General features: G+C 44.7%; 1 protein-coding gene across 1 annotated transcript in view; it reads left to right on the top strand.

Annotated features, from left to right (window-relative positions):
- LOC139751132 (transient receptor potential cation channel subfamily M member-like 2) overlaps nucleotides 1-27,695 on the top strand; it is a 136,796-nt gene that overhangs the window by 37,169 nt on the left and 71,932 nt on the right. The window contains exons 11-18 of the mRNA XM_071666232.1: nucleotides 546-572; nucleotides 824-936; nucleotides 9,101-9,220; nucleotides 12,992-13,198; nucleotides 14,086-14,182; nucleotides 19,225-19,336; nucleotides 19,977-20,069; nucleotides 24,257-24,411. Coding sequence (XP_071522333.1) covers nucleotides 546-572; nucleotides 824-936; nucleotides 9,101-9,220; nucleotides 12,992-13,198; nucleotides 14,086-14,182; nucleotides 19,225-19,336; nucleotides 19,977-20,069; nucleotides 24,257-24,411 — 924 coding nt within the window. The remainder of the gene's footprint in view (nucleotides 1-545; nucleotides 573-823; nucleotides 937-9,100; nucleotides 9,221-12,991; nucleotides 13,199-14,085; nucleotides 14,183-19,224; nucleotides 19,337-19,976; nucleotides 20,070-24,256; nucleotides 24,412-27,695) is intronic.

Below are 27,695 nucleotides of genomic sequence, written 5' to 3'. Positions count from 1 at the left end.
CTTCCCCAGATGGAGGTCCTGGGAGGAACGAGGCATTAGACATGCGAAGAAATCACTTCCTGTTTACCTCTCTGATTTTTGCCATCTTGCTATATTTAGCGAGACTGAAGCTAAGGCTTCTTCGCCTCTTCATGGACGATGCATCTTTGTTTCTCCAGCAGAACCTACCTGACGTTTGCTTGACCTTATGCCTCTGGCCTTCACTTTAGCTGATGCTTCCTGATTTTCTCGGTGAACTGTGTTTCTTTGCCTCGCTCCACCTGACACTGGTGCTTCGTGGTCACTGCTGACATGTTGGCTCCTCTTTACATCCCCTGCAGTGCTTCTCTCTGGCCTTGGTTTTAAGGTACTTTTTTCTCACCTCCTGCGACCGATGCGTTCTGACTTCTTCTCTTTCTGGTGCCTCTTAACCTCTCCCACAGATAGGATTTGTAGTCTCGATGTAAGGCCGACTGCCGGATGCATGAGATTTCCTCCTTGTTTTGAGATAACACAGCATATTTCATGGCTACTGATCACTCAGGTTTTGTTTTAATTACTTTCAGGTTAAGCAGAGGACGCTGTTTAAGGAGGTAAGTAAAAATTTTCAGCCATGTACTTTCTGTGTAGACTGTAAATCTTTTGCAATTACATAACTGTAAATTGAACACACGTGTGTGTGTGTGTGTGTGTGTGTGTGTGTGTGTGTGACATGTATTGTCTTATATACCGTGTGAGACATTCATGATTTTTTCATCGTCTTTTTGTCCATTTATATACAAACTTATTCTTGACGTACGTGATGTTGGTAATGTTAATCATGACGGTGTTTATGCTGGTGCAGGAACATGAACATATGGTGAGAGGCATACGGTGCTTGGGGGTGGTGCCATGGGGGTATATTTCCAACAGGGACCAACTGATCAACACCGACCCCAACCAGTTTGCCAGCGTCAGGTCAGGACACGCAGTGTGCGAAAGATAAACATTCACTGTCTGTAAGCTTCATGATGTTTGGTAACTGTTGTACTCTTTCTGTCCGTCTCTCTGTCATCTCTTGAGAAGTAAAGATATAGATTGACCGGTAGCTTTATACACACATACCTACAAGAACAAGGGGAAGACTCCGCTGGATTGAGGATTACCTGTGTGGGAGGGAAGAAAGAACACAGTTAAGGGGCGCATTCTCAAAACGGACTGAGGTCACAAGTGGAGTGCTACAGGGCTTGATCTTAGGCCCACTTCTGTTCTTGATGTATATAAATGACTTGCCAAGAGGACCAGACTCATACCTAAGGGATGAAAACGATTGTATCAGTTTGGACAAACCAAAAATGGTTTGATGAATTGATAATGAGATTCAGTTCAAGTGAGTGCAGGGTAACGAGAACTGAATACAGTGAAAGAAGGCCACAGTATGAATACTATATGGCAGAAAATAAGCTACAGAGATTCATCTGTGAGAGGTCTAGGACTCGGTATTGTGCCTAGATTGTCGCCAGGCCTTCACATCAGAATGGTGACCGAATTAAGTTGTCTTCTGGCAGATATTAGAATACATGTGCTCGAATAAAGATATGTTTGTCGAGCTTTGGAAAATAACAGATCGAGACTGGATCAAGCCTCTCACATTGGTTGCTGCACTTATAGAAATACAAAGATATGATTGAGAAAGTCCAGAGAAGAGCAACCAAGATGATACTGAAATGAAGAGCACTAGGCTACAGTAAGACAGCTGCATAGCTGTCCATCATAGAGGAGAGAAGGGTGACGTGATAACACCGTTCACCTTCCTAGATCAGTTGGAAGTTGTTGATGGCAAATACTTCTTCATGAGGGGCAATACCAGAATTACCGGAGGCCATGATCGAAAGCTAAGAAAGAGGATGGTTATGATGTAAAGAAAGACTGGTTCAGTATATGGATGATGGGAATGGCCTCGACAAGAACACGGTGAAGGCCAGCAAATATTTAAAAGTCTTCTTGACGGTATGAAAACTACAAGAGATGTGGCTCCACGAGTGTTAAACTCCCTCCACTTAGTGTATGGATAGGTAATTACACATGTCATTTCACACACACAAAGACAAGCTCGGGCATAGTGGTGGAAGGTTTTGAAATTGACAGTGAAGAAACATGACCATGGGGTAACTATAGCCTCAGACATGAGGGGAAGGTTATAAAGGGAAGGTGTAGTGCAAAAAAAAAGTAAAAAGCAAAGAAGCTTAGTGATGTGATGTGGAGAAGACACAAGTGGCACCCCTGCCAGCCTGCCAGCTAGCATTGAATGTATGATCAGAATAGAGTTGGAAGATACGTAGGTAAAGTGCCAGGGGAGTGGAAGAAAGTAAACATCATACCTATACCTACCTTTAAGAAAGGAGACCGGGAGGAGGCGCTGAACTATAGGCGCCAGTAGATGAATGTGGTCTATAAAGTGTTAGAAAATATAATCAGAAAGGAAATAGATTGCTGTTTACAGAGGAGAAACTACCCAGGAAAAGAAAACGTTTTTAGGGAAAGGAGGTCGTGTGAAACGAGCTTCTCAGATTTTTATAAGAGAGTGAACTGCGATGCAGACGAGGATGATCTGCGATGCAGACGAGGATGATCTGCGATTCAGACGAGGATGATCTGCGATGCAGACGAGGATGATCTGCGATTCAGACGAGGATGATCTGCGATGCAGACGAGGATGATCTGCGATGCAGACGAGGATGATCTGCGAATCAGACGAGGATGATCTGCGATTCAGACGAGGATGATCTGCGATTCAGACGAGGATGATCTGCTATTTAGACGAGGATGATCTACCATGCAGACGAGGATGATCTGCGATTCAGACGAGGATGATCTGCGATTCAGACGAGGATGATCTGCCATGCAGACGAGGATGATCTGCCATGCAGACGAGGATGATCTGCGATGCAGACGAGGATGATCTGCGATTCAGACGAGGATGATCTGCGATGCAGACGACGATGATCTGCGATTCAGACGAGGATGATCTGCGATGCAGACGAAGATGATCTGCGATGCAGACGAGAGAGAGCTGGGTGGATTGTCTGTATCCAGACCACCAGAAGGCATTTCATGCTATACCACACAGGAGGCTTGTGAAGAAGCTAGAGCTTCAGGCAGGAGTAAGGGGGAAAATGACCTCTGTATACAGACGATGTCTTGGTGGAGGGATACAAAGTTTACATGTCAGAGGAACCTTCTCGATGTTGACTGAGGTCACTAGTGGCATGCCGCAGGTTGCTGCTACTCTGCGACCATTACTCTTCATGATCCATATGAATGACTTGCCAACTACAACATGTTTGCTGATGATGCCACAATCACGTGGGAGGTCGACAGCGAGGAAGTTTGCGTCAGCCTACAATGGGACGTAGACTACCTCTGAAGTTGGTCTGATTCATTGTTGATGAAGTTAATCCCAAATAGATATAATCATTGAGAATGGGACATAATGAGAGGCCTCAATATGGACTTCCCTGGTGTAGATGAACCTCCGTGGTGTAGTGGTTAGCGTTTCTGACACTGACATATTCACGGTCCGCCCAGGGTCGAGTGCATAGGTACGAATCCTGGTTGCGGCTGTCGGTCCACACTCAACCCAGCTGTTCATCCACCTGTTGGAGTTGGTCAATAAAATGGGCACCTGCCTCATGTATATATATATATATATATATATATATATATATATATATATATATATATATATATATATATATACATATATATATTTTTTTTAGTTTTTTGCTTTGTCGCTGTCTCCCGCGTTTGCGAGGAAGCGCAAGGAAACAGACGAAAGAAATGGCCCAACCCACCCCCATACACATGTATATACATACACGTCCACACACGCAAATATACATACCTACACAGCTTTCCATGGTTTACCCCAGACGCTTCACATGCCCTGATTCAATCCACTGACAGCACGTCAACCCCGGTATACCACATCGATCCAATTCACTCTATTCCTTGCCCTCCTTTCACCCTCATGCATGTTCAGGCCCCGATCACACAAAATCTTTTTCACTCCATCTTTCCACCTCCAATTTGGTCTCCCACTTCTCCTCGTTCCCTCCACCTCCGACACATATATCCTCTTGGTCAATCTTTCCTCACTCATTCTCTCCATGTGCCCAAACCATTTCAAAACACCCTCTTCTGCTCTCTCAACCACGCTTTTTTTATTTCCACACATCTCTCTTACCCTTACGTTACTTACTCGATCAAACCACCTCACACCACATATTGTCCTCAAACATCTCATTTCCAACACATCCACCCTCCTCCGCACAACCCTATCTATAGCTCATGCCTCGAACCATATAACATTACTGGAACCACTGTTCCTTCAAACATACCCATTTTTGCTTTCCGAGATAATGTTCTCGCCTTGCACACATTTTTCAACGCCCCCAGAACTTTCGCCCCCTCCCCCACCCTGTGACTCACTTCTGCTTCCATGGTTCCATCCGCTGCCAAATCCACTCCCAGATATCTAAAACACTTCACTTCCTCCAGTTTTTCTCCATTCAAACTTACCTCCCAATTGACTTGTCCCTCAACCCTACTTTACCTAATGACCTTGCTCTGATTCACATTTATTCTCAACTTTCTTCTTTCACGCACCTTACCAAACTCAGTCACCAGCTTCTGCAATTTCTTACCCGAATCAGCCATCAGCGCTGTATCATCAGCGAACAACAACTGACTCACTTCCCAAGCCCTCTCATCCACAACAGACTGCATACTTGCCCCTCTCTTTAAAACCCTTGCATTTACCTCCCTAACAACCCCATCCATAAACAAATTAAACAACCATTGAGACATCACACACCCCTGCCGCAAATCTTTACTGAGAACCAATCACTTTCCTCTCTTCCTACACGTACACATGCCTTATATTCTCGATAAAAACTTTACACTGCTTCTAGCAACTTGCCTCCCACACCATATACTTTTAATACCTTTCACAGAGCACCTCTATCAACTCTATCATATACCTTCTCCAGGTCCATAAATGCTACATACAAATTCATTTGTTTTTCTCACATACATTCTTCGAAACAAGTACCTGATCCACACGTTCTCTACCACTTCTGAAACCACACTGCTCCTCCCCAGTCGCTCTGTACATGCCTTCACCCTCTCAATCAATACCCTCCCATATAATTTCCCAGGAATACTCAACAAACTTATACCTCTGTAATTTGAACGCTAACCTTTATCCCCTTTGCCTTTGTACTGTGGCACTATGCATGCATTCCGCCAATCCTCAGGCACCTCACCATGAGTCATACATACATTGAATATCCTCACCAACCAATGAACAATACAGTCACCCCCTTTTATGATGAATTCCACTGCAATACCATCCAAACCCTCTGCCTTGCCGGCATTCATCTTCCTCAAAGCTTTCACTACCTCTTCTTTGTCTACTAAATCATTCTCCCTGACCCTCTCACTTCGCACACCACCTCGACCAAAACACCCTATATCTGCCACTCTACCATCTAACACATTCAACAAACCTTCAAAATACTCACTCCATCCCCTTCTCACGTCACCACTACTTGTTATTACCTCCCTATTATCCCCCTTCACCGATGTTCCTATTCATTCTCTTGTCTTACGCACTTTATTTACCTCCTTCCAAAACATCCTTTTATTTTCACTAAGATTTAATGATACTCTCTCACCCCAACTCTCATTTGCTCTCATTTTCACCTCTTGCACCTTTCTATCGACCTCTTGCCTCTTTCTTTTATACTCTCCCAGTCATTTGCACTATTTCCCAGCAGAAATCGTCCAAACGCCTTTCTCTTCTCTTTCACTAATAATCTTACTTCTTCATCCCACCACACACTACCCTTTCTGATCAGCCCACCTCTCACGCTTCTCATGCCATAAGCATCTTTTGCGCAAGCCATCACTGCTTCCCTAAATACATCCCATTCCTCCTCCACTCCCCATACGTCCTTTGTTCTCACCTTTTTCCATTCTGCACTCGCTCTCTCCTTTACTTCCTCACACAAGTCTCCTTCCCAAGCTCACTTACTCTCACCACTCTCTTCACCCCAACATTTTCTCCTCTGAAAACCTCTACAAATCTTAACCTTCGCCTCCACAATTAGACATCTTTCCAGCTGCACCTCTCAGCACATTAACATCCAAAAAGTCTCTCTTTCACGCGCCTAGCAATTAACACGTAATCCAATAACGCTCTCTGGCTATCTCTCCTATTTACATACGTATACTCTCTTTTTAAACCAGGTATTCCCAATCATCAGTCCTTTTTCAGCACACAAATTTACAAGTTCTTCACCATTTCCATTTACAACACTGGACATCCCATGTACACCAATTATTCCCTCAACTGCCACAGTACTCACCTTTGCATTCAAATCACCCATCACTATAACCCGGTCTCGTGCATCAAAACTGCTAAAACACTCACTCAGCTGCTCCCAGAACACTTAACACTTGCCTCTCATGCTCAGGTGCTTAGGCACCAATAATCACCCATCTCTCTCCATACACTTTTCAGTTTTACCCAGATCAATTTAGAGTTTACTTTCTTACACTCTATCACATACTCCCACAACTCCTATTTCAGAAGTAGTGCTACTCCTTCCTTTGCTCTTGTCCTTTCGCCAACCCCTAACTTTACTTCCAAAACATTCCCAAACCACTCCTCCCCTTTTCCCTTGAGCTTCGTTTTACTCAGAGCCAAAACATCCAGGTTCCTCTCCTCAAACATATTACCTAACTCTCCTTTTTTCTAATCTTGGTTTCATTCAGACACATTTAGACACCTTAATCTGAGCCTTCGAGGAGGATGAGCACTCCCCGCGTGACTCCTCCTTCTGTTTCCCCATTTAGAAAGTTAAAATACAAGGAGGGGAGGATTCCTAGCTCCCCGCTCCCGTCCCCTTTAGTCGCCTTCTACGACACGTGAGGAATGCGTGGGAAGTATTCTTTCTCCCCTGTCCCCAGGGATATATATATATATATATATATATATATATATATATATATATATATATATATATATATATATATATATATACATTATATATATATATATATATATATATATATATATATATATATATATATATATATATATACATTATATATATATATATATATATATATATATATATATATATATATATATATATATATATATATATACATTATATATATATATATATATATATATATATATATATATATATATATATATATATATATATATATATATATATATATATATATATATATATATGCAACAAAAAAGAAATATGAATATGTAGCAGGAAATAAGGTGCAGGAATCTGGAGCTCGTCTCTTTTGGGAATATTCAAATAGATAGGCTGTCTACTGGCAAATATCAGAATCGCATCGGAGTACATAGATAAGAACATATTCCTCCAGCTGGTCACGTCTTGCACTTGGCCAAAACTGAGACATGCTTCTCATGCTTGGTGACCAACCTGAAAATAGCACAAAGAAATATTCAGAGAAGGTCCAGAGGAGAGCAACAGACATGATGCCAGATTTAAAAACTTGATTCCAGGGAAAGGTTAGAAGCCTTAAATTCGTCCACCGTGGAAGAGGGAAGAGTAAGGCGTGATCTGATCCCAACCTCTATGAACCAGATTAATGACCTCTGTAGTGAACACAAATTTAACAGACTTAAGAAAAGAATAACTGGAGGTCAGAGCAGGAAATTAAGGATGTAAGGAAGTGATCCCATAATGAACGCTGGATGAATGGAAGGAATTAATCCAGGACGAGGGAAGCATTTAGAAACAAACAGAAACATCAGGAAGTATCACAGGTGGAGCTCCATGAGAGGAGGCCACCTCCCTCCCTGTACAGCTGGTTATCATGAGCATCTTGCACAGTAACCCTCCCTGGTGCGGTGGTCAGCGTCGCTTGCACCTGAAGCTGCAGGCGTTGGTTCCACCACTGGCCTGGGCAGTTCCCCCACAGTCATCCTAGCGGTTCATCCTCACATTTAGATTGAACGGATGGTTATGAGTTGTCATGTGGGCGTTACAGTGTAGAGATACAGCCTCTCCCTTACTGTATCATCAGTGCCCCTGGTTGATACAGTGATGGTCAGATGTATTACAATATCAACAAAAGCCAGAAATGGAACAGTGAAAGAGTTACTGACAGAAATGGTTGGATAAGGTCCTTGTTGCACCGCTCAGTGGTTATGCTGCACCGTTCCGCTGATCTGCTGTACACCTTGCTGGTCTGCTGCACCACTCTGCTTTTCTCCTGCACCAACCTGCTGTTCTGCTGCACCACCTTGCTGTTCTGCAGCACCATCCTGTTGTTCTGCTGTGCCACCTTGCTGTTCTGTTGCACTATCCTGCTGTTCTGCGCCACATATCTGGTCTGCTGTACCACCAAGGTGTCCCTGTAACTATTGGTGTTTTCCTCTACAACAGATGGATGAATTTTACAGTCAAAATATTTCAACTTGACCAAAGTTATCACAACAGTACACAGATGACTGCATCACTCACAGCGTCTGTGTCGCGCACCTGCACATTGACTGTTTCATTCAGGTTTTTAATGATGAAGTGTTGTGGCTGTGGTGTGGCAGGTGTTCAAAATGTGATCACTTTTGCTAAAGAATGAATTTATATATGTTCTTTTATCTCCCTCGACCACGTCTTACATTTCTCGAGATGAAAATTTATTGTTTTTTCTTTCTCTCCCTTACATTCGTTCTCATCCTCCCTCACTTTCCTTCACTATCACCCTCATATTGGCTGTATGACTCCCTCCCTATTCTTATTCCTCCCTCACACACGACCTGACTCCCTCACCCTTGTACCCTGTGCCTGACTCCCATCCCTCCCTTTACTCCATCCATCCCACTCTCCATCTCTCTTCTTTTCCTCCAAACTCCTTCCTATCTCCATCTCTGCTCCTCCATCTCACTCTTCCTGCTTCCTCTGGCCCTCCCGCTCTCCTCCAAACTCTCTATCTGTCCCTACCACTCTCCCTCCTCCCTTCATCTCTCCATCACTCTCCCTTCCTTCTGCCTCTCCCTGCCTCCCTCCCTCCCGGCTGCTAGGTACAAGGTGGAGGAGAAGGTGAACCGTTTTGAGCCCGTGCCTCTCAACGGAGACCACACACACTTCCTGCTGGTGGACGACGGCACGAGGAACTCCTTCAGCGGTGTTGACAGCTTCAGGTAACAACACCTTCTTCATGTTCCTGCAGGGGCGGGCGGGGTTCCATGTGGCAATGTTTGGCTTATTTCTCAGGAACAACACCTTCACATAACATCAACATCAAGTATGAAACTTTGTTATATTCTCCTGTAGTGGGTCACTAACTTGAGACACCACCCTTGCTTTGTACTCCATAGGGGGCATCAATGACTCTATCCATCAACCCACGTTTGATGATCACAGAAGAAAAGGTCAATTTAGACATCACTTTATAAAAGACAGGTGGCTAGGCCAGCCAGACACCAGGCATCAGTGGTCAGCCTCACAGTCAGTCTGGTCCTCTCATGCTTGTGTTCAGTGTCCTCCCCTCCTGAGAAATGATGATGACATTATGACCTTCAACATGACTGCTGGTCAGTATACTGGTATATCGTGACTGCTGGTCAGTATACTGGTATATCGTGACTGCTGGCCAGTATACTGGTATATCTTGACTGCTGGCCAGTATACTGGTATATCTTGACTGCTGGCCAGTATACTGGTATATCGTGACTGCTGGCCAGTATACTGGTATATCTTGACTGCTGGCCAGTATACTGGTATATCTTGACTGCTGGCCAGTATACTGGTATATCTTGACTGCTGGCCAGTATACTGGTATATCGTGAATGATGGTCAGTATACTGGTATATCTTGACTTCTGGCCAGTATACTGGTATATCTTGACTGCTGGCCAGTATACTGGTATGTCTTGACTGCTGGCCAGTATACTGGTATATCTTGACTGCTGCCAAGTATACTGATATATCTTGACTGCTGGCCAGTATACTTGTATATCTTGACTGCTGGCCAGTATACTGGTATATCTTGACTGCTGGCCAGTATACTGGTATGTCTTGACTGCTGGCCAGTATACTGGTATATCGTGACTGCTGGCCAGTATACTGGTATATCGTGACTGCTGGCCAGTATAGTGGTATATCTTGCCTGCTGGCCAGTATACTGGTATATCTTGACTGCTGGTCAGTATACTGGTATGTCTTGACTGCTGGCCAGTATATTGGTATATCTTGACTGCTGGCCAGTATAGTGGTATGTCTTGACTGCTGGCCAGTATACTGGCATATCTTGACTGCTGGCCAGTATACTGGTATATCTTGACTGCTGGCCAGTATACTGGTATATCTTGACTGCTGGCCAGTATACTGGTATATCTTGACTGCTGGCCAGTACACTGGTATGTCTTGACTGCTGGCCAGTATACTGGTATATCGTGACTGCTGGCCAGTATACTGGTATATCGTGACTGCTGGCCAGTATACTGGTATATCTTGCCTGCTGGCCAGTATACTGGTATATCTTGACTGCTGGTCAGTATACTGGTATGTCTTGACGGCTGGCCAGTATATTGGAATATCTTGACTGCTGGCCAGTATACTGGTATGTCTTGACTACTGGCCAGTATACTGGTATATCTTGACTGCTGGCCAGTATACTGGTATATCTTGACTGCTGGCCAGTATACTGGTATATCGTGACTGCTGGCCAGTATACTGGTATATCTTGCCTGCTGGCCAGTATACTGGTATATCTTGACTGCTGGTCAGTATACTGGTATGTCTTGACTGCTGGCCAGTATACTGGTATATCTTGACTGCTGGCCAGTATAGTGGTATGTCTTGACTGCTGGCCAGTATACTGGTATATCTTGACTGCTGGCCAGTATACTGGTATATCTTGACTGCTGGCCAGCATACTGGTATATCGTGACTGCTGGCCAGTATACTGGTATATCTTGACTGCTGGTCAGTGTACTGGTATGTCTTGACTGCTGGCCAGTATATTGGTATATCTTGACTGCTGGCCAGTATACTGGTATATCTTGCCTTCTGGCGGTATACTGGTATATCTTGACTGCTGGCCAGTATACTGGTATATCTTGACTGCTGGCCAGTATACTGGTATGTCTTGACTGCTGGCCAGTATACTGGTATATCTTGACTGCTGCCAAGTATACTGGTATATCTTGACTGCTGGCCAGTATACTTGTATATCTTGACTGCTGGCCAGTATACTGGTATATCTTGACTGCTGGCCAGTATACTGGTATGTCTTGACTGCTGGCCAGTATACTGGTATATCGTGACTGCTGGCCAGTATACTGGTATATCGTGACTGCTGGCCAGTATACTGGTATATCTTGCCTGCTGGCCAGTATACTGGTATACCTTGACTGCTGGCCAGTATACTGGTATGTCTTGACTGCTGGCCAGTATACTGGTATATCTTGCCTGCTGGCCAGTATACTGGTATATCTTGCCTGCTGGCCAGTATACTGGTATATCTTGCCTGCTGGCTAGTATACTGGTATATCTTGACTGCTGGCCAGTATACTGGTATGTCTTGACCGCTGGCTAGTATACTGGTATATCTTGCCTGCTGGCCAGTATACTGGTATATCTTGACTGCTGGCCAGTATACTGGTATATCTTGCCTGCTGGCTAGTATACTGGTATATCTTGCCTGCTGGCCAGTATACTGGTATGTCTTGCTCGCTGGCTAGTATACTGGTATGTCTTGACTGCTGGCCAGTATACTGGTATATCTTGCCTGCTGGCCAGTATACTGGTACATCTTGACTGCTGGCCAGTATACTGGCATATCTTGCCTGCTGGCCAGTATACTGGTATATCGTGACTGCTGGCCAGTATACTGGTATATCTTGCCTGCTGGCCAGTATACTGGTATATCGTGCCTGCTGGCCAGTATCCTGGTATATCTTGCCTGCTGGCCAGTATACTGGTATATCTTGACTGCTGGCCAGTATACTGGTATATCTTGCCTGCTGGCGAGTATACTGGTATATCTTGACTGCTGGCCAGTATACTGGTATATCGTGACTGCTGGCCAGTATACTGGTATGTCTTGACTGCTGGACAGTATACTGGTATGTCTTGACTGCTGGCCAGTATACTGGTATATCGTGCCTGCTGGCCAGTATACTGGTATATCGTGCCTGCTGGCCAGTATACTGGTATATCTTGCCTGCTGGCTAGTATACTGGTATACCTTGACTGCTGGCCAGTATACTGGTATGCCTTGACTGCTGGCCAGTATACTGGTATATCTTGCCTGCTGGCCAGTATACTGATATATCTTGACTGCTGGCCAGTATACTGGTATGTCTTGCCTGCTGGCCAGTATACTGATATATCTTGACTGCTGGCCAGTATACTGGTATATCTTGACTGCTGGCCAGTATACTGGTATATCGTGCCTGCTGGCCAGTATACTGGTATATCTTGCCTGCTGGCTAGTATACTGGTATATCGTGCCTGCTGGCCAGTATACTGGTATATCGTGCCTGCTGGCCAGTATACTGGTATATCTTGCCTGCTGGCCAGTATACTGGTATATCGTGCCTGCTGGCCAGTATACTGGTATATCTTGACTGCTGGCCAGTATACTGGTATATCGTGCCTGCTGGCCAGTATACTGGTATATCTTGACTGCTGGCCAGTATACTGGTATGTCTTGACTGCTGGACAGTATACTGGTATATCGTGCCTGCTGGCCAGTATACTGGTATATCGTGACTGCTGGCCAGTATACTGGTATATCTTGCCTGCTGGCCAGTATACTGGTATATCGTGCCTGCTGGCCAGTATACTGGTATATCGTGCCTGCTGGCCAGTATACTGGTATATCGTGCCTGCTGGCCAGTATACTGGTATATCGTGCCTGCTGGCCAGTATACGTGGTGTGTCACATTATGTACTGGTGTTCCTCAGGACCCGACTGGAGGAGGCGATCCAGGCAGGTGAGCCGCATGGTCTGGGAGTGCCGGTGGTGCTGCTGCTGCTGGAGGGCGGCCTCAACTCCATCATCAAGTGCTCCATGGCTCTCAAGAGGAACATCCCCATCCTGGTGGTGGCTGGCACAGGCAGGGCCGCTGACCTCCTGGCTTACGCTGCCTCCATGACCATCCACACTCCCAGGTCTGTCCTCCTTCCCTCCCTCCCAACACCACACCACACGCTGTCCCCTTCCACCCTGCCCCCCGTGGGACCTGTCAGGTCTTCTTGACCAAGCGAAGACCCAGGTCAGTCTCTCAGGCCCCGGGGACTTCACTGTCTCAACAACCAACCCCACACACCAGGTCAGACCTTCTGGACCTGGGGACTTCACTGTCTCAACAACCAACCCCACACACCAGGTCAGACCTTCTGGACCTGGGGACTTCACTGTCTCAACAACCATCCCCACACCCAGGTCAGACCTGCTGGTCCTGGGGACTTCACTGTCTCAACAACCAACCCCACACACCAGGTCAGACCTTCTGGACCTGGGGACTTCACTGTCTCAACAACCAACCCCACACACCAGGTCAGATCCGCAGGACCTGGCACTTAAGATTCCCTCGACCTGTATAGAGACTTGGAGATAGGTTTTTAGTAATATTGTAGAGACTTGGGTTTGGTGGGGAGAGAATATGTTGGTTAATATGTCTCTTAATATCTCCTTTCGCCATTTATATAATGCCCTATAATTTCTATATGTATACTGTTAATCATTTCCTACTATTATCTATTCATTAGTGTTATTTCTTTTCCTTTGAACATCTTGAATCATTTCTGGTCTATTTTGTAAACCTGCAGTGTTGACAACTGACCACTGCGTCCCCTTATTTTAATCTTAGATAATGGTTGGGTGTGTGTCCACAGTGGGCAGTGTAGTGACATGATGATGATGTGTGTGTGTGTGTGTGTGTGTGTGTGTGTGTGTGTGTGTGTGTGTCCACAGTGGGTAGTGTGGTGACTGATGGTGTGTTTGTGTGTCCACAGTGGGCAGTGTGGTGACTGATGGTGTGTTTGTGTGTCCACAGTGGGCAGTACAACATGAGGAAGGGGCATCGAGCACAGCTCCTGAGTCGAATTTCTGTCACCATGGAGGAGTTCCAGCCCTACCCAGACAAGCAGGAGGTCAGTCATACACACGACCTTTGGTGCCTTGGTACACACACACACACACACACACACACACACACACACACACACACACACACACACACACACCACACACACACACCACACACACACACACCATTATAGGTGCCATACTTGAGTCATCATAGATGCCACACTTATCTTCAGTCATCATAGATGCAACACTTATCTTGAGTCATCATAGGTGCCACACTTGAGTCATCATAGATGCCACACTTATCTTGAGTCATCGTAGGTGCCACACTTATCTTGAGTCATCATAGGTGCCACACTTATCTTGAGTCATCGTAGGTGCCACACTTATCTTGAGTCATCATAGGTGCCACACTTATCTTGAGTCATCATAGATGCCACACTTATCTTGAGTCATCATAGGTGCCACACCTGAGTCATCATAGATGCCACACTTATCTTGAGTCATCATAGGTGCCACACTTGAGTCATCATAGATGCCACACTTATCTTGAGTCATCATAGGTGCCACACTTATCTTGAGTCATCATAGGTGTCACACTTATCTTGAGTCATCATAGGTGCCGCACTTGAGTCATCATAGATGCCACACTTATCTTGAGTCATCATAGGTGTCACACTTATCTTGAGTCATCATAGGTGTCACACTTATCTTCTTATCTTGAGTCATCATAGGTGCCACACTTGAGTCATCATAGATGCCACACTTATCTTGAGTCATCATAGGTGCCACACGTGAGTCATCATAGATGCCACACTTATCTTGAGTCATCATAGGTGCCACACTTATCTTGAGTCATCATAGGTGCCACACTTATCTTGAGTCATCATAGATGCCACACTTATCTTGAGTCATCATAGGTGCCACACTTGAGTCATCATAGGTGCCACACTTATCTTGAGTCATCATAGATGCCACACTTATCTTGTGTCATCATAGATGCCACACTTATCTTGAGTCATCGTAGGTGCCACACGTATCTTGAGTCATCATAGGTGCCACACTTATCTTGAGTCATCGTAGGTGCCACACTTATCTTGAGTCATCATAGGTGCCACACTTATCTTGAGTCATCATAGATGCCACACTTATCTTGAGTCATCATAGGTGCCACACCTGAGTCATCATAGATGCCACACTTATCTTGAGTCATCATAGGTGCCACACTTGAGTCATCATAGATGCCACACTTATCTTGAGTCATCATAGGTGCCACACTTATCTTGAGTCATCATAGGTGTCACACTTATCTTGAGTCATCATAGGTGCCGCACTTGAGTCATCATAGATGCCACACTTATCTTGAGTCATCATAGGTGTCACACTTATCTTGAGTCATCATAGGTGTCACACTTATCTTCTTATCTTGAGTCATCATAGGTGCCACACTTGAGTCATCATAGATGCCACACTTATCTTGAGTCATCATAGGTGCCACACGTGAGTCATCATAGATGCCACACTTATCTTGAGTCATCATAGGTGCCACACTTATCTTGAGTTATCATAGGTGCCACACTTATCTTGAGTCATCATAGATGCCACACTTATCTTGAGTCATCATAGGTGCCACACTTGAGTCATCATAGGTGCCACACTTATCTTGAGTCATCATAGATGCCACACTTATCTTGTGTCATCATAGGTGTCACACTTATCTTGAGTCATCATAGGTGCCGCACTTGAGTCATAGATGCCACACTATCTTGAGTCATAGGTGTCACACTTATCTTGAGTCATCATTGGTGTCACACTTATCTTGAGTCATCATAGGTGCCACACTTGAGTCATCATAGATGCCACACTTATCTTGAGTCATCATAGGTGCCACACTTGAGTCATCATAGATGCCACACTTATCTTGAGTCATCATAGGTGCCACACTTATCTTGAGTCATCATAGGTGCCACACTTATCTTGAGTCATCATAGATGCCACACTTATCTTGAGTCATCATAGGTGCCACACTTATCTTGAGTCATCATAGGTGCCACACTTATCTTGAGTCATCATAGGACTGAGTCATCATAGTGCCCACTTATCTTGAGTCATCATAGGTGCCACATCTATCTTGAGTCATCATAGGTGCCACACTTATCTTGAGTCATCATAGGTGCCACACTTATCTTGAGTCATCATAGGTGCCACACTTATCTTGAGTCATCATAGGTGCCACACTTATCTTGAGTCATCATAGTGCCACACTTATCTTGAGTCATCATAGGTGCCACACTTATCTTGAGTCATCATAGGTGCCACACTTATCTTGAGTCATCATAGGTGCCACACTTATCTTGAGTCATCATAGGTGCCACACTTATCTTGAGTCATCATAGGTGCCACACTTATCTTGAGTCATCATAGGTGCCACACTTATCTTGAGTCATCATAGGTGCCACACTTATCTTGAGTCATCATAGGTGCCACACTTATCTTGAGTCATCATAGGTGCCACACTTATCTTGAGTCATCGTAGGTGCCACACTTATCTTGAGTCATCATAGGTGCCACACTATCTTGAGTCATCATAGGTGCCACACTTATCTTGAGTCATCATAGGTGCCACACTATCTTGAGTCATCATAGGTGCCACACTTATCTTGAGTCATCATAGGTGCCACACTTATCTTGAGTCATCATAGGTGCCACACTTATCTTGAGTCATCATAGTGCCACACTTATCTTGAGTCATCATAGGTGCCACACTTATCTTGAGTCATCATAGGTGCCACACTTATCTTGAGTCATCATAGGTGCCACACTTATCTTGAGTCATCGTAGGTGCCACACTTATCTTGAGTCATCAAAGGTGCCACACTTATCTTGAGTCATCATAGGTGCCACACTTATCTTGAGTCATCATAGGTGCCACACTTATCTTGAGTCATCATAGGTGCCACATCTTGAGTCATCATAGTGCACATCTATCTTGAGTCATCATAGGTGCCACACTTATCTTGAGTCATCATAGGTGCCACACTATCTTGAGTCATCTAGGTGCCACACTTATCTTGAGTCATCATAGGTGCCACACTTATCTTGAGTCATCATAGGTGCCACACTACTTGAGTCTGTGCCACTTATGGTCATCATAGGTGCCACATTATCTTGAGTCATCATAGGTGCCACACTTATCTTGAGTCATCATAGGTGCCACACTTATCTTGAGTCATATAGTGCCACACTTATCTGAGTCATCATAGGTGCCACACTTATCTTGAGTCATTAGGTGCCACACTTACTTGAGTCATCAAGGTGCCACACTTATCTTGAGTCATCTAGGTGCCACACTTATCTTGAGTCATCATAGTGCACACTACTTGAGTCATCATAGGTGCCACACTTATCTTGAGTCATCATGGTGCCACACTTTTCTTGAGTCATCATAGGTGCCACACTTATCTTAGTCTCATAGGTGCCACCTTATCTTGAGTCATCATAGTGCCACACTTCTTGATCATCATAGGTGCCACACTTATCTTGAGTCATCATAGGTGCCACACTTATCTTGAGTCATCATAGGTGCCACACTTATCTTGAGTCATTCATAGGTGCCACACTTATCTTGAGTCATCATAGGTGCCACACTTATCTTGAGTCATCATAGGTGCCACACTTATCTTGAGTCATCATAGGTGCCACACTTATCTTGAGTCATCATAGGTGCCACACTTATCTTGAGTCATCATAGGTGCCACACTTATCTTGAGTCATCTTAGGTGCCACACTTATCTTGAGTCATCATAGGTGCCACACTTATCTTGAGTCATCATAGGTGCCACACTTATCTTGAGTCATCATAGGTGTCCACACTTATCTTGAGTCATCATAGGTGCCACACTTATCTTGAGTCATCATAGGTGCCACACTTATCTTGAGTCATCGTAGGTGCCACACTTATCTTGAGTCATCGTAGGTGCCACACTTATCTTGAGTCATCATAGGTGCCACACTTATCTTGAGTCATCATAGGTGCCACACTTATCTTGAGTCATCGTAGGTGCCACACTAATTTGAGTCTCTAGGTGCCCACCACTTGAGTCATCATAGGTGCCACACTTATCTTGAGTCATCATAGGTTGCCCACACTTATCTTGAGTCATCATAGGTGCCACACTTATCTTGAGTCATCATAGGTGCCACACTTATCTTGAGTCATCATAGGTGCCACTATCTTGAGTCATCATAGTGCCACACTTATCTTGAGTCATCATAGGTGCCACACTGAGTCATCATAGGTGCCACACTTATCTTAGTCATCATAGGTGCCACACTTATCTTGAGTCATCATAGGTGCACATTATCTTGAGTCATCATAGTGCCACACTTATCTTGATCATCATAGGTGCCACACTATCTTGAGTCATCATAGGTGCACACTTTTTGAGTCTCATATCAATTAGTTGTGCCACACTTATCTTGAGTCATCATAGGTGCCACATTTCTTGAGTCATCTAGGTGCCACACTATCTGAGTCATCATAGGTGCCACACTTATCTTGAGTCATCATAGGTGCCACACTTATTTGAGTCATCATAGGTGCCACACTTATCTTGAGTCATCATAGTGCCACACTTATCTTGAGTCATCATAGGTGCCACACTTATCTTGAGTCATCGTAGTGCCACACTTATCTTGAGTCATCATAGGTGCCACACTTATCTTGAGTCATCATAGGTGCCACACTTATCTTGAGTCATCATAGGTGCCACACTTATCTTGAGTCATCGTAGATGCCACACTTATCTTGAGTCATCGTAGATGCCACACTTATCTTGAGTCATCATAGGTGCCACACTTATCTTGAGTCATCATAGGTGCCACAATTATCTTGAGTCATCGTTGATGCCACACTTATCTTGAGTCATCGTAGATGCCACACTTATCTTGAGTCATCATAGGTGCCACACTTATCTTGAGTCATCATAGGTGTCACACTTATCTTGTGTCATCGTAGGTGCCACACATATCTTGAGTCATCGTAGGTGCCACACTTATCTTGAGTCATCCTATGTGCCACACTTATCTTCTCTTCTGTGGACAGAAATGTGCAGATCTGCTGATCGAGTGCTGCACCAAGGTCAACATGATAACAATCTTTGACATCAACTGTGACGAGGCGATGGACAAGTACATCCTGTACGCCCTGCTGACGGGTGAGTTGGTGTGGGGGAGTAGAGTGTGTTGGGGAGGGCAGCTGGGGAGTAGGCCGGGTGGGGGCTCGCAGCAAGGGAAGGGGAGAGTATGGTGTGTTGTGGGGAGAGCAGCAAGGGAAGAGGAGGATACAGTGTGTTTGGGAGGGAAGCAGTGAGACATAATGAGGTGTGAGGAGTCTGTATTGTGTATGTACTGCTCACAGGAGGTGGCCCTCGTTAAGGCCCATCATCTGAGGAATTCCAGAAGTGTTAGCATATGGGACAGAGAGACAGCACGGTGGAGTGGAGGGAGGTCAGGTGTGTGGAGCAACGAGATACAGCGAACAGCAGCAGAGGAATGTGATATGATGTGGTGGGAGCACACGATACTGGGTGGGTGGGTGAGGGAAGGTACGGTGTTAAGGTGGAGCAGGAGGACATGGTGACTGCTGGACATGTATAAGGAAAGAAGAGTATAAGGTCAAAACTGGTAACTGTTAGGATGAAAGAAGCTGCGGAAGTATATGGGGAAACATGAATGAAGACAATGTGTGATGGAGGAAAGTACACAAGGGATGATGTATGAAGTAAGGAACTGATGACGGCATGCGTTGCATGACTGCCTCAGGGATGGTTCATGATAACTTTCGTGTGTCCCCAGGTGAGATGCAGACGACACGGCTGGGGCTGGACCAGCTGGGCCTGGCGCTCCTCTGGGACCGACCAGATATTGCGGAGACGCACATCTTCCCAGGTGGGTTGTCCGGCCTTCATCACTCCCTCACCTCTGTGTTCGTGCAGTGCAGGGAGGGAGTTGTACACGAGAGAGAGAGAGAGAGAGAGAGAGAGAGAGAGAGAGAGAGAGAGAGAGAGAGAGAGAGAGAGAGAGAGAGAGAGAGAGAGAGATCCTGATATTCATTTATCCCACAACGTTATAAACGTGTGTGTGTGTGTTGTCGAGCATTCATAGTGACATCACTTACCATACTCCGGTCGTGCACAATTCTGATCTCATAGAAACACTTTTTTACGTCCTTCCTAATGAGTGTCTTGCTTAACTGTTGTATTTCGGGTCGTCCTTCCTCTCTAACTTTCCAGAAGTCTTCACAACCAACCTTCTACAACTGGTCGAGGAACTTAACGGTTGTGATGCAGTCATCTCTTACTCTTCTCTCTTCCGTAGTGGACAACCTACGTCCTCTAACTTCTCCCTGTAGTTCACTACTAATATTTCAGGTAACGTCTCTGTTGCCCTCCTCTGGACCTTCTCTGTTATCTCTTTGTGCTGCAGGTCACAAGTTGTGGCATTATGGAGGACAGGAACAGCTTGATGGATATTTTCTCACCCGAGGTTTGAGTATGTCTGACAGAGGTGTTGTACTTCAGGTCATTTCTGCAGCGTGATCCAGACCTTGTAAGTTCCTTTCTTCTGAGGTGATTGTCTTTGAAACTTGCTTTGATGTCTGTCCGTTCTACAAGATGCAGCTTGTCTCTACCGCCAGCGGAGGATGCTCACAGTTTACCTGGCCATCCGTCCTCCTTTGGCAGCACTGTTGAATGAATTATGTGTGTGGGGACGGTGTAGTGTTGACACTCCTCAAGTGCACGTCTCTGCAGCAGCTGTGATGGTAACACTGTGGTCGTGTGAGATGTTGTGTTTGCTGGAAACTGTTGGCAGCCCACAGGTCAAATGTGTTTACTCCTTGATCAGAAGCGTTTACATCAGTTTGTGTTGTGAAGACGGGCCGTGTGAAGCTTGCCTGTATTAGAAACAAAGAAAATGTTCCTTCCTTCTTGGGCAAACATGTGGTTGATGTAGTAACTTAGTTTCAAGTAGCCTAGAGGATCTGTGGAGGACACTGCTTCCACGTCGTGGTCGTCCACACTGAACCCTGGTGATCCCTCACGGTCAGTTAAGATAGTGGTCGTGTGCACGGCTCCTGCGGCATCAGTAGTCATCCCCAGGTTCTCTCCTGAAGGGAGGTCGTGGCCGCTACAATCCCCAGTAAGGGAGGCTATGATCTATTGTCTGCAGTGATGAAGGGAATCAAGTATCTCTTTGGAAGGCAGAAGTTAGATCTTTTACACCTGTTGCTCTCATGTAAATTGGCCATTCCTGTTAATGCAGTCCAGAAAGTATTAGAACTGAGGATGCTTTGGAATTTAAATGGACACCAGGTTTTAGATAATGAGACAGAAGAGACAGAGCAATCTGTAGACTGGCTAAAAAAAAAAAAAAAATCATGAACTAGTCGTGAGACAAGACGTTGTAGGACGGGGCATCTTCAAGTGGATCGAGGAATTTCATAAACGATGACCACCAATGTATCACTACTGAACCAGGCTTTCAAGGACACTTGCCGAGGAAACTCACTGTACTGATGATGTACACAGCAGGCGTATGTTTTTCTGATAGATCAGTCCACAGTTACTAGTTGTAACTGGGCTTCGTCTGAGTGGCTCAGTAAAGCGCAGTAGTAATGCGTTGTTGCCTTCACAACATTTTAAGAGTTTGGGACACTCAGCAGACGAGCCTCACATTAACACAAGGTCTGACCTGGACAACCCAGGTGACCCTCTCACAGGCCAGACCTCAGCTTGGACCATGTCGTCAGGCGCGACACTGGGAGGAACAGTTCGCAGTTGAATCTTGTCCTTAGAGATGAACCTTGATGGCCCTAGAGGCTAGACTCGTCTCTCTGGCTTATAGTCCTTAGGCTTTTGATTCAGGGGCAGTAAGGGCTATAATGTCATGACATGTGTGGAGATACATTTGTCTTTATTATGTGATAAAGATCTTAATGAAAGTCTCGTTTAAACTGATTAATTTTCGTAGTTTAGTGACTGTCCTGAAGTGGGATACATGAGCCATAGTGAACGCGACCAAGACAAAGGAAGACGGGTTGATTTCATCATCGTCCAGGGCATTACGCAACCCTGGAGGACCTCTGCACCTCAGTGGTCATGCGATTATAGTCTGTCCTGAGGATAGTACAAACTCATCACTAGCGTGTATGTGTGTGTATGTGTGTGTGTGTGTGTGTGTGTGTGTGTGTGTGTGTGTGTGTGTGATGTAATCACTGTTTTGGTAGGTTTGATGATAAAAATTAGTGTTAGAAGATATTTCATTGTTCTCTTTAGTGTGGAAACCCATGGCTGTAGCCCTCGATAGACGTTAAGGCAGATCTGGTGATGTAAACATGTCCTTCCCCTTGAGATTCCTCGAAGTCTCTAGATCAAGGTTAACCTCAGAACAATTTGATTTTCGAATCTCCCCAAGTTTGGATATTCAGAGGTGGATGAACGGAAAAAAGTAATGGCCACACTGGAGAGACGATCTAATACGAGTTACATCTACTCACAGACTATACTACTTTATGTGAAAGACTTTACTTGTATTTTTGAGAGATTTCAAAGCATCACTCGTGGTGACATCACAGTTTTAGAGCTTTATATTGTAAAGTACAGCCAGCAAGACTACAGCTTCATGAAATGGTTCTGTACTGGAAGCTGTGGTTGTGAGGTTTGATATTTACATCAGCAGTTCTGAGTCGAGTGTAGTAATCAGACCATTTTTTGGGCCAAGTATCTTGAAGGTTGTTTATCTTAGCTTTGATGTAGGATGTTGAAGGCCCTGGCTGCTGTACGAGCTGGTCGTGGGCAGTATGGCTTTGATATGTTCCTTTTGTGTAAAATCTTTCTCTTATCGCTCTGGGACCTTGGAGAAGAGGTATTCAAATTCATGCAATATCAAGACTTTGAGAATTAATGTACTTTGAAAATAATCAACTGAGTTTTAAAGACACTTCAAAGTAGTCATAGATTTATTGTAGCACAGTGAAGGAATATTTCCCTTTGGAACACCGTTACCTTTTGTGTACAGTCAAGATGGAAATATTTCCTTGTCTTGTATGAAGATAAAGATTATTTGTTTAATCAACCGGCCACGTTGAGCCTTTATCAGCCAGAAACATTTCGTTTTGGATCAAGATGATGATTCAACCTTCACAGTTAGGGGTGGCTGCCACAGCCCATGATGTCAGTAGGGTGGTACATAACTTCATTTGATTCAGGAAATTCTTTTAGTTTGAGCTGAGGAGGAAGGACAGAGGTATTTCGTTCACCTTGCTGGAGTAGCTCTGGGTCTTCCTCCCTCAGGAGAGTGCAATCCAGAGCGACGGCCAAGCTATCTTTGAGGGAAGGCTTTTGTTATATTTTGTTGTAGGTTCCTCCTCCTCCTCCTCCTCCTCCTCCTCCTCCTCCTCTTCCCCTCCTCCTCCATGTGGTTATGTTCTCTGGTATTCCTGAGGACTCTGTCCATAAACGAAATGTTGGTTTTGAAATACGTGTAAAGAATTCCTCAACCATAAGCAGATCTCTGACAGTATCTACTTAATTGCATATCATTCCCTTCCTTTCTTTCCCTTCCTGAACAGCCATTTCTTGTGTTCTACCAGTAACAAGTCTTGAGTTAAAGACTGTGATGGTTCGCGTAGGGTCGTCGTCTGGCCTCATTATCGTGCCTCTCAAAGACCTGACCTGGTCTGTGGATGGCAGTTGGGTCTCCAAGATTGAGCATAAGCCAGCTACTTAGATATTATGGTGGCGGGTCATCACTCCTGGATACATTCTATCTTAGGGGTATCCTGGCTCCCTCAACCAGGCACAGTCTGTGCTCAGTACATAAATGTATTATACTTCCTAAGCTACGTCTCTGTTCATGAAGATTCTAGCCTGTGTTTCTGTGTGCATTCTTTCGTACGTCAATATCCCATCACATCGCCTAAGAACACTGTATGCAGGTAAATGATCCGTTCTTCTCTGGTTCATGTTTGACGTCAGTGGTTTAAGAGTGTAGTCCAGCCATTACATGTACGTAGTGAAGGTAAATGTGCTTTCCTGAGGGAGGTAAGGTCCTTGACTGTCCTCTTGTCCCCACAGCCCAGAAGAACTGGCCATCGGGAGCTCTGGAGGACCTGATGACAACGGCTCTGCTTGAGGAGAAGGTGGAGTTCATCAAGCTCTTTGTGGTGAACGGTCTGGTGATGGCTGACTACCTGACCGTAGCCAAGTTGCGACACCTGTACAACAAGGCTGTGAGTTCCCTGACTCATGCCTCTGTGGCCGTCCTTACTGCCTTGGCTCAACCAACCGACACGTAAACACATACAAAGACATGCGTACATACAGACATATGTGCATATATTTTCATGTATTCTCTCTCTCTCTCTCTCTCTCTCTCTCTCTCTCTCTGGAAATCCTCCCCTCTCGGTTTTTTTTTTTTTTTTAATTTTCCAAAAGAAGGAACAGAGAAGAGGGCCAGTTGAGGATATTCCCTCAGAGGCCCAGTCCTCTGTTCTTAACGCTACCTTGCTAACGCGGGAAATGGCGGATAGTTTGAAAGAAAAGATATATATATATATATATATATATATATATATATATATATATATATATATATATATATATATATATTTTTTTTTTTTTTTCTTTTTCTTTTTTTCATACTATTTGCCATTTCCCGCGATAGCGAGGTAGCGTTAAGAACAGAGGACTGGGCCTTTGAGGGAATATCCTCACCTGGCCCTCTTCTCTGTTCCTTCTTTTGGAAAATTTAAAAAACGAGAGGGGAGGATTTCCAGCCCCCCGCTCCCTTCCCTTTTAGTCGCCTTCTACGACACGCAGGGAATACGTGGGAAGTATTCTTTCTCCCCTATCCCCTATCTATATATATATATATATATATATATATATATATATATATATATCCCTGGGGATAGGGGTGAAAGAATGCTTCCCACGCATTCCTCACGTGTCATAAAAGGCGACTAAAGGGGACGGGAGCGGGGGGCTAGAAACCCTCCCCTCCTTGTATTTTACCTTTCTAAAAGGGGAAACAGAAGGAGTCACGCGGGGAGTGCTCATCCTCCTCGAAGGCTCAGATTGAGGTGTCTAAATGTGTGTGGATGTAACCAAGATGAGAAAAAAGGAGAGATAGGTAGTGTGTTTGAGGAAAGGAACCTGGACGTTTTGGCTCTGAGTGAAACGAAGCTCAAGGGTAAAGAGCAAGAGTGGTTTGGAAATGTTTTGGGAGTGAAGTCAGGGTTTGGTGAGAGGACAAGAGCAAGGTAAGGAGTAGCACCACTCCTGAAACAGGAGTGGTGGGAGTATGTGATAGAGTGTAAGAAAGTAAAATCTGGATTGATATGAGTAAAACTGAAAGTGGATGGAGAGAGATGGGTGATTATTGGTGCCTATGCACCTGGGCATGAGAAGAAAGACCATGAGAGGCAAGAGTTTTGGGAGCAGCTGAGTGAGTGTGTTAGTAGTTTTGATGCACGAGACCGGGTTCTAGTCATGGTGATTTGAATGCAAAGGTGAGTAATGTGCCAGTTGAGGGAATAATTGGTGTACATGGGGTGTTCAGTGTTGTAATGGTTGAAATGGTGAAGAGCTTGTAGATTTGTGTGCTGAAAAAGGACTGATAATTGGGAATACCTGGTTTAAAAAGAGAGATATTCATAAGTATACGTATGTAAGTAGGAGAGATGGCCAGAGAGCATTATTGGATTACGTGTTAATTGATTGGCGCGCGAAAGAGAGATTTTGGGATGTTAATGTGCTGAGAGGTGCAACTGGAGGGATGTCTGATCATTATCTTATGGAGGCGAAGGTGAAGATTTGTAGAGGTTTTCAGAAAAGAAGAGAGAATGTTGGGGTGAAGAGAGTAGTGAGAGTAAATGAGCTTGGGAAGGAGACTTGTGTGAGGAAGAACCAGCTGAAACTGAGTGCAGAATGGAAAAAGGTGAGAACAAAGGACGTAAGGGAAGTGGGGGAAGAATGGGATATATTTAGGGAAGCAGTGATGGCTTGTGCAAAAGATGCTTGTGGCATGAGAAGCGTGGGAGGTGGGCAGATTAGAAAGGGTAGCGAGTGGTGGGATGAAGAAGTAAGATTATTAGTGAAAAGGAAGAGAGAGGCATTTGGACGATTTTTGCAGGAAAATAGTGAAAATGACTAAGAGATGTATAGAAGAAAGAGGCAAGAGGTAAAGAGAAAGGTGCAAGACGTGAAAAACAGGGCAAATGAGGGTTGGAGTGAGAGAGTATCATTAAATTTTAGTGAAAATAAAAAGATGTTTTGGATGGAGGTACATAAAGTGCGTAAGACATGAGAACAAATGGGAACATCGGTGAAGGGGGAAAATGGGGAGGTAATAACAAGTAGTAGTGAAGTGAGATGGAGTGAGTATTTTGAAGGTTTGTTGAATGTGTTTGATGATAGAGTGGCAGATATAGGGCGTTTTGATCGAGGGGGTGTGCGAAGTGAGAGGGTCAGAGAGAATGATTTGGAAAACAGAGAAGAGGTAGTGAAAGCTTTGCAGAAGATGAAAACCGGCAAGGCAGCGGGTTTGGATGGTATTGCTGTGGAATTTATTAAAAAAGGGGGTGACTGTGTTGTTGATTGGTTGGTGAGGATATTCAGTATGTGTATGGTTCATGGTGAAGTGCCTGAGGATTGGCGGAATGCATGTATAGTGTCATTGTACAAAGGCAAAAGGGATAAAGGTGAGTGTTCATATTTCAGAGGTATAAGTTTGTTGAGTATTCCTGGGAAATTATATGGGAGAGTATTGATTGAGAGGGTCAAGGCATTTACAGAGCACCAGATTGGGGAGGAGCAGTGTGGTTTCAGAAGTGGTAGAGGATGTGTGGATCAGGTGTTTGCGTTGAAGAATGTATGTGAGAAATACTTAGAAAAGCAGACGGATTTGTATGTAGCATTTATGGATCTGGAGAAGGCATATGATAGAGATGATAGAGATGCTCTGTAGAAGGTATTAAGAGTATATGGTGTGGGAGGTAAGTTGCTAGAAGCAGTGGAAAGTTTTTATCGAGGATGTAAGGCATGTATACGAGTAGGAAGAGAGGAGAGTTAGTGGTTCCCAGTGAATATCAGTTTGCGGCTGGGGTGCGTGATGTCTCCATGGCTTTTTTTTTTTGTTTATGGATAGGGTTGTTAGGGAGGTGTATGCAAGAGTTTTGGAGAGAGGGGCAAGTATGCAGTCTGTTGTGGATGAGAGGGCTTGGGAAGTGAGTGAGTTGTTGCTCGCTGATGATACAACGCTGGTGGCTGATTCGTGTGAGAAACTGCAGAAGTTGGTGACTGAGTTTGGTAAAGTGTGTGAAAGAAGAAAACTGAGAGTAAATGTAAATAAGAGCAAGGTCATTAGGTTCAGTAGGGTTGAGGGACAAGTCAATTGGTAGGTAAGTTTGAATGAAGAAAAACTGGAGGAAGTGAAGTGTTTTAGATATCTGGGAGTGGATTTGGCAGCGGATGGAACCATGGAAGCGAAAGTGAGTCACAGGGTGGGGGAGGG

This window comes from Panulirus ornatus, chromosome 11, assembly GCF_036320965.1.
Source record: "Panulirus ornatus isolate Po-2019 chromosome 11, ASM3632096v1, whole genome shotgun sequence".
In the NCBI taxonomy this organism is placed as follows: Eukaryota; Metazoa; Arthropoda; class Malacostraca; order Decapoda; family Palinuridae; genus Panulirus; species Panulirus ornatus.
Note: the sequence above shows the minus strand (reverse complement) of the source record. Positions and strands in the feature narration are given on the sequence as shown.